General features: G+C 34.1%; 1 protein-coding gene and 1 long non-coding RNA gene across 2 annotated transcripts; one reads left to right on the forward strand and one right to left on the reverse strand.

Moving 5' to 3' along the window:
- Positions 1–1,484: 1,484 nt before the first annotated feature.
- On the reverse strand, positions 1,485–7,223 carry LOC103503352 (sucrose transport protein SUC3). The gene is made up of 14 exons (XM_008467521.3): positions 6,615–7,223; positions 6,285–6,350; positions 5,305–5,403; positions 5,140–5,204; positions 4,933–5,017; positions 4,802–4,835; positions 4,517–4,616; positions 4,263–4,338; positions 3,667–4,014; positions 3,332–3,475; positions 2,922–3,155; positions 2,776–2,839; positions 2,647–2,690; positions 1,485–2,088 (listed from the first exon to the last, which is right to left on the reverse strand). Exons 1-14 carry the CDS (start codon positions 6,903–6,905, stop codon positions 1,918–1,920), a joined length of 1,821 nt encoding a protein of 606 aa, XP_008465743.1. The 5' UTR covers positions 6,906–7,223; the 3' UTR covers positions 1,485–1,917.
- A 1,100-nt stretch (positions 7,224–8,323) lies between these two features.
- LOC127150916 (uncharacterized) lies at positions 8,324–10,231 on the forward strand. Its single transcript, XR_007823497.1, has 2 exons — positions 8,324–9,498; positions 9,604–10,231. It is a non-coding gene; the product is annotated as an uncharacterized LOC127150916 (long non-coding RNA).
- Positions 10,232–11,660: the final 1,429 nt, after the last annotated feature.

Here is an 11,660-nt window from a genome sequence, read left to right on the forward strand (position 1 = left end):
CACGCAAAGTCAACCTGCAAAATATAGTAAACATAGATAGAAATAATCTGCAAGATCCGCAACCTTTGGGACAATAGCCGAACAAGTTCATCCGGAGAAAACTTCTGAGACAACCACGGAACAACTCAAGCATAAAGGCTAGTGAGCTTAAAAAATATTTTTAGCAAATAATAAGGGTACTAGCATAAAGAAATATAATAACACCCATTCTTTCTAATTATTATCTCATTATATTGTAAAGTTTTCTTTACAATTTTATTTGGTTTATTATAAAGTGTCACTAGATGTGGTGGTTGGAGGTTTGTTGGTAAAGATCAACAAAGATGATGGCCAAAGATTAGCTGGTGATAGTTCCTGAAAGTGGTGGTCGAAGGCTAGCAACAGTGGTTGGATGTTAGCGGCAACTGTTGCCAAAGGTGGTCATCAAATGTTGGCCAACAACTATTGTCGAAGAGGAGGTTGAATGTTGGTTAGTAGGAGTCTTTGAAGGTGGTGGTCAAGGTGACCCGCGACAATCACTAGAAGTGGTGATCAAAGTTAATCGATGACGATCATCGGAGGTTGAAATCAATGTTTCTCATACAAATTTGAGAAAAATTAACCATTAAACACTCATTTATTTTCCTAGAAATGGATTTCAAGTGTCCAAGTCTTAAGTGTCGAATAAAACAAGTTTTTTTACTCTTTTTAAAAAGAAAAAAATATTTTTGTGTGGTTATCACTTGTGAAAATGCATTCCAAGCACTCTTATATGGGAAAGACGATTTAAAATAATTGGGAAATTACACATTTCTGAATTTGAAGCCCATTTGGTTACTAAAATTTAGAAAAACAACACTTTGGTATTCGAGGTTAGCAAAATAACTCTATATGATCCCTAGGTCAGTTTCACCGTTAGTTAAGTAACAAAAAATTGTGGAAGCATGTTAAAGTGACAATTCTTTATCAAATTAGTTTATTTTTGTTAATTTGTTTCACTTTCTCTCTCCCACCACTTCCCTTCTTCTTTCACTTCTTGATGTTCTTGCCGTTCAATATGTTCAGTATGCGGCTGAAATTTTTTCATAGCTCTAGTAAGTAAATTTCTTCTTTTAACTATGATACGTTTCAATAAATCTTCCTGGAGGTTCAAAGTTAAAAGAGAAATAAGAATTAATAATAAAAAAATAAAAAATAAAAAGTCAATTATTAATAGTTTTCTTAGTTTTAGATAAAATCCATACCCCTGCGCAACATTATTTTAGAAGCATTAACTAACTCTATATTATGGATTGTAGAGAAAAAGAAGATAAAGGGGGACAAAGCATTAAGCAATTTCCTGAAACCATTAATGAATGAATTTGGGAGAATTGAGATGGAATACTTGTAACAGCTAATAAAAGAGCAGCGGTGTTTCGTTACTTTGGTTTGAAGAGCCACTAATGATTAAGATATATGTTTATATAATTAGGAAAACAAAAGAGTTTGTGAGAAACCGATGGATCTACCATAAACATGCTCGTTCCATTATCCACATTATACAACACTCTACCCGACATTAGTCCACCCAGAGAAACAAATCATGTTGTATCATATATTTTTTTCTACAAGACCAAATTAATAAACATAAACGTGGGAGCGAGACATTCTCATTATCATTATATATCTCACCATTATTCATCTTAGCAGACCAAAATATACACTGATCTATGGTACAGACACCCACATAATTGGGAAGAAAAAAAATTAATGAATGAGAATACTGAATGCATATATTAGTTTCTTTTAAAGAAAGGAATACCGTACTGTTGTATTGATTGCACTTGAAACCCAGCAGCCTTCTTTCTACGGGAGCAACTCCAGGAATTTTTTTTTTTCCTTCGCTGCCAACAAATCATTTGCATATTCAAAAATACGACGGCCGTTTTCTTCTTTCTTTTAACCAAAATGAAAACCCGTGGATTTGAAAGAACTGTTTGTTTGATTAGGCAATCTAAGAACTGCAACGACTCCAGCCGCAAGAGCACATATAGAGGCCAAAGCAAATGCAGGAATGTTTCCTCCACTGAATAATGCATCCCATGGCCCAGCTCCCAGGGATACAATCATCTTAACAAATCGAAATGTATGATCCATGTTAGTTAGTGTTGTAATGAACAAATGTAAGAAAAATGCATTCTTTTAATGAAGCAAAAGGGGAGAAGTGGGAATAGTTATCACTTGAATGCATGATAAAAATCCTAAGCTACATAAAAGAATTAACGAAAGAGTAGAGAATAAACAAGATCAATATTGAGAAGTCCAGAATGATTTTCTATTGATGCTTGAAATTCAAATCCAAAGCTGAAGTTTTTCACTTAAAAGTAGATATAAAAGAAAAGAAACAAAAGACTTACTAACAAACGCCATCAGATGATTAAGAATTGAACAGTTCTAAAAAAAAATACTCTTAAGGAAAAAGTAATTAGGTATTTACATAAAAGCAGCGTAAAAATTTTGCTCCAAAAACGATGTCAAACACTAGTGCATTATCCTAAACCCAGAATTGTTGAAGCCAAAAGGAAAATTAATCAGATACTAACAAAAACAATATCTTATGTACTTGAAGGTATAGAAAATCCGGTGTTCCTTAAGATGTTTTCAAACATCTTCAAAATAGTGCAATACCTGGGGAATAACAACAGCAAGATTGAGAACTCCTATAGCCAATCCTGCAAAAATCAGTCTCTATGGTATCAGAATCCATTTAGTCTGTAAACACCAAGAAAAACAATGCTAGACCAACTCCAACCGAACCTTGGCCTCCACCAGAATCAGCAGTCAATTCTGCCGTCAAAGAGAAGGGTACACTATATGTTATCTGCAACAGAAACAATGAGGAACATTTAACTACACGGATGTGATAGAAAGAGAAGGATTAAAAGAAGCGTCGATATATTTACAGCAAGAGGAAAACCAAGAAGTGCAAAAACAGCCAAGGCAGCATTTTTTATTGTTGAGTTTCCCCCAATAATATGTTCAATTCCTTCAGAGTAATGACTGACGGATATTAAACTGATAATAGTAGTTCCCGCCATGCATGCAAACACAATAAAGTTGCTCATTGCCCAGACAAGCCTTGCTCCCATGCGCTGACACATGGGCTCTATAAAGAAAGAACTGATACCAAGAACAACCTACAACAAAATAAATAAAAACAAACAAAAGATTAAAATCTGAGACACTTCTGTAATCAAAAAACATCATAACATCTAAAATGTAATAAAGACAACTCACTAGAACCAAACTAAAATTATAACACAAAACATATGGGAACCTCAAACTAGTAATGCAATCAAATTTTGGTTCTTACAGAATTCAATAGCAAACCAAATGCGCCTTCTCTGACACCCTGATCATAAACCCGTTCGTCAGTCAAACTGCCCTTTGGGTCCCCATGATACACTTCCCTTCCCATCCAATCCGTGTCAAATAAGAAGAAGGGAAACCAAGATAACTGCACGTAAAATGCAAGCACCAAAGGCAATATTCAAAAGCTGTTTATATATGGATACAGAGCGGAAATAAGATTTTAATAACTATATCCACTAGGAAATTGCTACGGATAGATTCTTATGGAGTGATGCAAAGCTAAGAGGAAAATATCAGAGCGGAAATAAGATTTTAATTAAGAGATGAAGAACCTACCCAGCTAAGAGCCATCACAAGAAGCACTGAATGCATGGCAGGTGGTAAATGTCTTAAACTGGTCAACAATTTAACTAATACTGTTGCAGGACCATCATAATAACCTTCGTTGTGATTTTCCTCACTTTCTGCTTTTGAATTTTTCAAATTACTATTTTCACGATGGCCATAGTCAACATTGCTCCCATTCAGGCCATTAAGTTCTGGTTTTAAAATATCAAGACTATTTTGTTCATTCCCATTCAACAGGGGAGCAGAATCTGATAAGCGTGGTGGTTGATCTACAGCAGTAAGTGGAACTTCATCGGCAAAATATATTGTAACAAGAGTACATATGGTTAGAAAAAGCTGCAGACGTGAAATGCAGATGTTAGAACTCCAGTTGGAGACCAAGGTTTAGTCACAAGCCAAAAGATGACACTGTTATCTCCATTTACGAAATACATGAGCATAAGAATTAAACATGATAGAGCATCTGTCTTTTACATAATGGGTGAAGAATGGTAGTGCAATATTGCTTCATTCTTCTCACAGAAATCACCATAAACGAAATTCTATATCATGGATATTTAACTATATGAATATCTGTTACTCACCACAGCAATAAGAAATGCAGCTTTAAGGTTTCCACAGGCTTCACAGCAAGCATTACTTAAAAGGAAAGGAAACCATCTGCACAAAGATGAATAGAAAAGAACCACAAAGGAAGATTCAACATATGAACTGATCTAACAAAAGAATGGTCAAATAAATAGCACAAATTCGTATAAAAAATAAAGGTATGGGAACATGTCGTACAAAAAAAGGTATGGGAACATGTAATTGTTTGAGATCTGGTTCAAAATATTACTTGTGCCAATTTCCACTAGCTCCTGCTGAAAAACCTAGAATGTTACCAACAGCCATCCACGAACAAAATACCGCATTTGCAACATTGTGTTGATCAGGACCTAGAATAAAGCAAACAAGATAATGCTGAGTGTTTACCGAGCATATAATATTCAAGAAGTCATAAATATTTATGCCCACAGAAACTAAATGCATTACCCTTACTGTCAAATTATCATCTTATTTTTTTTTCTTTTCTTTTTTTTTTATTTTTATTTTTTTTTTTTTTTGAGGGGAGGAGAGTAACCTGATAAATCAGCTAGAAGAGCACGAGCAGGACCCTGAAATATGGTCACAAGAAATCTTATTTTACTCATACAAATACTTTTAATACCGAAGAGACAGAAAATACAAGCACCTAGTCTTTTTAAGAAATACCTGCACCGTATTGTTTGCAAGATCAAGCATCCAAAAGCCTATTACAAAGATAATAGCTGCCCTTGTTCGTGTACCCTTATATACTCTGCATGAGCATGACCGAGCAATTCAAAACTTAAGATTTCATGCTTGTTCACAAAAACAAATACAAAAGACGGTCAAGCAAGATAATAAAAGGAATAAATCTATAAAGATGCGCCAACAAACCTGCAATGCTCCTTTGTATCTCCTAGTATATATCCAATGTCAGCAGAAAATCCAATCAACACCACCTATTTAAAATAATAAATAACCATTTAGTTTCTGATACTTAAGGTGATAATTGCTAATCAAAAAGGAAACAAAACAAGTACCCAGAAGAACACAGCTTACAGCAACTGCTATCATTAAGGACCCAGCAAGAATAAAGGGACGCCTCCTTCCATATTTTGAAGAACACTTATCACTCCATATACCGACACATGGTTGAACCTAAAAACGACCAAATATTAAATAAAATAGAATAATACCAAAATCAACACAGACGAAAATTTCAATTGCTTCAGCAGAAATCCATCAGACCAAAAAGAAAGAATCCGAAGTAAAGTAAATACTATGTACATGACTATAATTAAAAGTCAAGGGTCAGCAGAAGAGTAGCCAAAGTACAAAAATATTTGGATAGATAAAGAATTGTCATCCAGTCCAAGGAAAGAGATTGAAATAGCCAATCCCTATGTTACTGATAATGGAGAGCAGATATAAGTCAAAAATATTCTAGGAAAAAAAAAGAAAAGAAACTTTAAGAAACGTCATGCAAAAAAAAAAAAGAACGCATATCTTGTTGATCTTCATTGATCAAGATCTATCTCCCTTTAAAACTTAACATCTCTTCTTATAATTCACGCCAACCTGGATATTATTAACATGGCTTTCTCTGAAGAGTGCATGCAGATACAAGCCAGGCAACAGAGTACTAAAATGATACCATGTCCTGATTTTCTTTGCCTCAAAATGTAGAGATAAGAAAACCATACAAAAACGAACCATATGGGAATAATATTAATAAAAAGCGACCAATCCATAACTATATATACATTATACCTAACAGTTGCGATTAACCCCACTAGACAATCACCTAGCTAGAAGATTCTAATCCATGGTGGTCGACAGCATAATAAAGAAAAATGAACCTATTAATACACAAACATGGTAAGATACGGTTACAATGCATAATATTTGAATCGTTTACACCAAACGTTAAGTGAAAAATGGATGCATTTTCTATCAATCATGGATAAATTTATTGCCGATATCATCATCAGCAGGTAAAATTAGGGAAGAATTGATATGAAACGATTATCATCACGTACCACGAGCCCAGTGATGGGACCACATAGCCAAATAAAGGAAGAAAATGCATGCTCAATTCCAAGCGTCTGCAGAATGAGACAAAAGAATCGAAGAAATTAGCAATGAAGTAAAGTGTAAAACTAGAAATAGTAAACTATAAACACATATAAACGTCGAATGATATGAGCTAGAAATAACTAATACTAACACAACGCACAAGTAATACGCTATGCAACTGAAGATAATACGGCAAATACTAAAACAACGTGGTAACTAAGGAATGATGAAAAGAAACTGAGTCATACATCCAAAGGTGAAAACAAAATCAGAGGAGAAGGAAGAAAGAATACCTGAATATAGGGAGTTAGAAGGGAAAGCTGTAATGCCCAACCAAATTGAACACCGGCAGCGATAGTACAACTGAGAATTAAGATAGTCAAACTATTGGGCTTAGATCTAAGATGGGGCGAAGAGGAAAAACTGTGTTCAGTTTGGCTTCCATTGGGACATCCATCAGAAGAAGGAGAATTGAGATCGATCCCATGAAGCTGGTGTTCATCGACAGCCACCATCTCCACTTCTGCATCGTGGAGGTTCCTGTAGGGAACCTTGAAGGAAACGGAGTTGGGGTTGGCCGCCATGAGTAGAGCTAATGAAAAGGAAGGGGCAAAACACGGCCGGTTACATAAGATCCGTACACAGATCTGAAGCTTCCAATGGAGATCCAATCATAGTTGTTGAGAGGAAGCTGTGAATGGAGGAAAAATTGGATGGAATGGAAAGATGAACGATGAAGCTGTGGCTTCAGTTGAAATTCACCGCCATTGGAGAAGAACAAAAATGGTATCGCCGTCAAATGGAGGACGAAGGATCTTGAGGAAAATTTGTGTATTGAATTGAAAAGAAGTTTGAATTGAATGAAAGCTTTATTTTTTAATTCATGAAATTTCTAAGATTAGAGTGTGAAATGGAATTGACCCATAAATTAAACTTAGGATAATCTATACAAATGTAAAAACTAACAAAAATAAATAAATAAAAGTTAAAATCGTTTTCAAAATTTTCATATCTGTCCTTAAATATTACACAAATGTCTATTTATTCATCTCCTATGCCATGAATCTCCTATTTTATCTTCTTTTATTTCGAGCAAAAAAATTTTAAGCTATTTCTTGATTGCTTCGATATTCCTTTCCATATTCATATTCGAAAATATCAAGATCGTATAAATATCGTTTTAAATTATTAACACAATTGTTTACCATGGTTAATGATCGTTTAAATTTGAAGACTTTTTCTCTATCGTTTAAAAAAAACTGCACAATCATGTATCATGATCTAAACGATAGCTTACCATAATCAACACAATCATTTAGCATGGTCGACACGATCGATAGATTTAAAAATTTTAACTGTCATTTACATTTGAGTACACGATCGCTTACAAAATCAACACAATCATTTATCATTGTCAACACGATCGTGTAAATTTAAAGTTTGTGAGGCCCTAATTCGAAAAGGGAGTCCTATTCAGGAAGAGCATCATTGGATGAGATTATTTGACTAAATATAGGAGGCATTCTGCGGACAAAGGATGTGATGGGAGAAAAGATGACACGAATAGGAATTTTGTCTAAGTGATATTACGATGGAGCAAGCAGCGCGATGAGAATATCTGGCGAAGAAGAAGTAAGCTTAATGCTAAGAATTAAGTGATGGAATGGTAAGGCGGGGAGAAGTACCTACGCCTAGGTATGTTGTGATGAAGTAGGGTTTTGTTGATAAGACTAGACGACCCTCTGAGGAGAAGTAAATGTCTGTCGTTTCTCAAGAAGAGAGTTAGGCAGAATGAGCATTCCAAAGAAATAAGGTTGACATCTCGAGAAAAAATGTCTAATCTCAAAGTGATAGTTGGTTTACGTGTCGAGTTTGGGTTGGTTGCATATAGTGCAACAAAAAGAAAGTGACATGTGTACAGCATGGAGATGACCCATGGATGTGAAAGGTCACTATAAATAGGACCAAAGGCTGGAAGAAATTGCATGAGATGCTAGACACTTTGAAAAGTTGTTAAGTGAAAGCTTTGAGTGTTGAAGGGCCAGTCGAAGAAACCAGTAGGCAAGAAAAGGAAGTCGAAAGCAAAAAGGGAGGAATAGTTGAGGTTAAGTATTTTGTGAGTGGTCTTTTAAATGATTTCATAAGTAAAACAGGTGATTTGATACGAAGGAACTATTTTTTTAATATAAATATTTGCACTTGTAATCCTTGTAAATGAAAAGTGTATTTTACAAAGACGGTATGAAAAGCATTCTTTTGTAACCATGTGTGATGTTATTGTATGGCATTGTTATTACTATGAGTTTATGCATTGAAAGTAAGTTGTTGAGCTAATGCTTCTTATTTTGTTGATTTTACTAATTGTGTGGTGTGTGATCTTGTTGACCTATCGCAAGACACTAGTGGAAATCTCAGGTTTAATGCAAGACACTGGTAGGAAATGAATCCCTGGTCTAGGCGGGTAAATGCTGGCAAAGTGAATCCCAGGTCTGTGCGAGAATGAGTTGTGTGCTTGAAAGTTAGATGTTGGTGAAGTGAATCCCAAATCTAAGCGTCGAATGAATTTGTGAGACATTGGTGAAAAGTGAATCCCAGGTCTATCGGGTGACGCTGGTGAAGTGAATCCTAGGTCTAGGTGATGAGACGCTAGTGAAAGCGAATCCCAAGTCTAAGATGAGAATGAGTGCTACGAAATGCTGGTAGAAATTCTAAGTCTATTGTAAAACACTAGTGAAAATCTCAAGTTTAACGCGTCTATTGTAAAACACTAGTGAAAATCTCAAGTTTAACGCGTGACACTGGTGATGTGAATCCCAGATCTTGGTGGGTAAATGTTGGTGAAGCGAATTTTAGGTCTAGGTGATTAGATATGGAAGAGAGAATCCCATGTCTCGGTGGCGAATGGTGAATGTTTGATGAGTTGAATGGGTAGAATTGTTGTGTTTGTTGTGTTGTAAATTGTATTGAAAATTTGTGTTGATGCGATGAATACTTGTGTTGATGAAATTAAGGTTGTTATTATTAAACCTGTTGTATTCCCCAAAAAAGTATTTTCTAAATCCATCACTCACTAAGTCTTTGACTTACGTTTTAAGCTTTCTCCTTCCCAAGTTGTCAAGCGTTGAAGCTAAGTAAAGAATGGTTCTCAAGCATAGAAGCCAAGTAAAGGAGGAAAAGGTGGGTTGTTATGTAAACTTGTGTGATGCACAAGTCATGTCTTTCCATCTTGTGTTTAAGGAGTCGACAGGCAAGAACTTCACTCCTTAACATCAATGACAACAGCTTAGTCGTGAAGAGAAGTCGAGAGTAGCAGCACAATTTTGTGTGGCCAAAGACGATGAGTGGAAGAGCTGAGCAAAGGGTGAAGAGCCTAAAACTGTCATTGAGTTGGGTTGCGGGGCGATCAAGGAGAAGGATAAGAAAGAGGTTCTTATACTCCATATCTTGACGTAATGAGTAGCATCCCTGGTGGATGAAGGCATGTGGTTTGGAATTCAGGCTTTACTTTTGTACCATAGAAGTTATGTACGTTCTGCTACATTATTATTTGTCCTTGTTGCTTATAGTTGAATTCGAGTTAAGTTTTGAAATCTAGGCAATAGAGTACCATCCAAAGGTTAAGTATTTCCGTTGCAACGAGTTGTTAAAGTCTCTAAAAGCCATGAATGAGACAAGTTGGAATGTGTTGACCAGGCGTTTTTTCTTTTTTAATATCTGTAAGTGTTCATGTCAGCTTCCGCACACCTCAACTAATCTCGCGAGTTACATTTGGTCCTAGGTAGGTGGCCAGAACCCATGACCTCTTAGTTAGTTAATGAGACTATATTTCTCTTTTACCACCAAGTCAACCCATAAATGGTTAGAATCATAAATATTGTTTCATCGGTATAGTTATCAACTTTCAAACATTTGAATGTCTGGGTTTTACATGTGTGAGATAATTAATGCTTGTATTTAAATTTACATGATAGTTAATGTTTGTATTTGAATTTGTATGATAATTAATGTCTATAATTTAAATATTTGTGTTCAATTTAATAATTTATACAAAATAAAATTAAATAATTACATAACTAAACGTCAGAATTCCACTTATTTAACCTAAATTAATTTGCTGTTATATTAATTAATTATTTAGTTAATAAAATAAAGAAATACTTTTTAACCAAACATAATTAAATTAGTTACTAAAAATAATTAAATTAATATAAACTAATTAGAATATTGATAATGAACAATAACAATTTATATTCATAGTTAAGATGACATAAAATATTAATGATAAAAGATGTTGGTTGAAATTCATTAAAATCCAATTAATATATTTATATTTAATAATTAATTAAAATTACTATTAATGGATAGTTGATATTAACTTATAAACTAATTGAGTTGTAATTTTAGTGTCCTATCTCTAAGACATAAAAATCTCACATTTTTGTAGGGTTAAAGAATCTAAAAATCATTCTAAATGCATTAAAATAAAGGATTAAATATGTTTTGTATGACTTGAAAAACAAAGTTTAGAAGTTAATACCTTTGAAAAACAAAGCTATGAGAATTTGTTACCGGTTCCAAATTTCTCATTCATCAAATATCTCTTTTTGATATTTATGTAAGTATACGGGTGAGTGAATCTCGAAAAAGATAAAATTTTAAATCAAGGTGCAAATTATATGTTCTTGACTTTGACCTTAATTGATGTATCAACTTAATCAAACTATAAATTTGGTGCATAAGCTTGATTTGAAATTTATGTCATTCACGTTTCCATGTTAACTTATCAAAACATGAATTTGTGTCAAAGTTTTCATTTTCCTTTTTGACATAAACTTCGATTTGAAATGTAGTAGAACTTGTATTACTTAACCAACATAAGCTTAGTTAAACTGACATCTGTATGTTTCTGAGGACAAGAGATCTCGGATTCAAATTCTCTCATCTCAAGTTGTACTTACAAAGAATCTTAAAAAAAATAATTTGTACTACTTAATTCAAAGTTGAATTTGGCGTAAAATTGACTTCTACCCAAGATGTTGACTTGAATTTGGAATAGAATGAGGTTTGAACTTTACTCAATTTCACATAGGAATAAAACTTGAATTACACCCAAACTGAATATAAACTTGGATTACACCCAAACTTTAAATTGAGATAAATTTGAGGTGTTATCAGCAACTTAATTTGTTGTTGAGAGAAAATCCCAAATTTGAAGATTCGAATTTGAGAAAAAATTGGGCCAAATTTTAATTTGAAATGAACTTGAAATCTAATCAATCTAATTTGACTTGAGGATAAAAACCTTTTGGATTGAGATAAATTTTGGAATATGGCAAAAT

Source organism: Cucumis melo, chromosome 9, assembly GCF_025177605.1.
Source record: "Cucumis melo cultivar AY chromosome 9, USDA_Cmelo_AY_1.0, whole genome shotgun sequence".
NCBI classification, from domain to species: Eukaryota; Viridiplantae; Streptophyta; class Magnoliopsida; order Cucurbitales; family Cucurbitaceae; genus Cucumis; species Cucumis melo.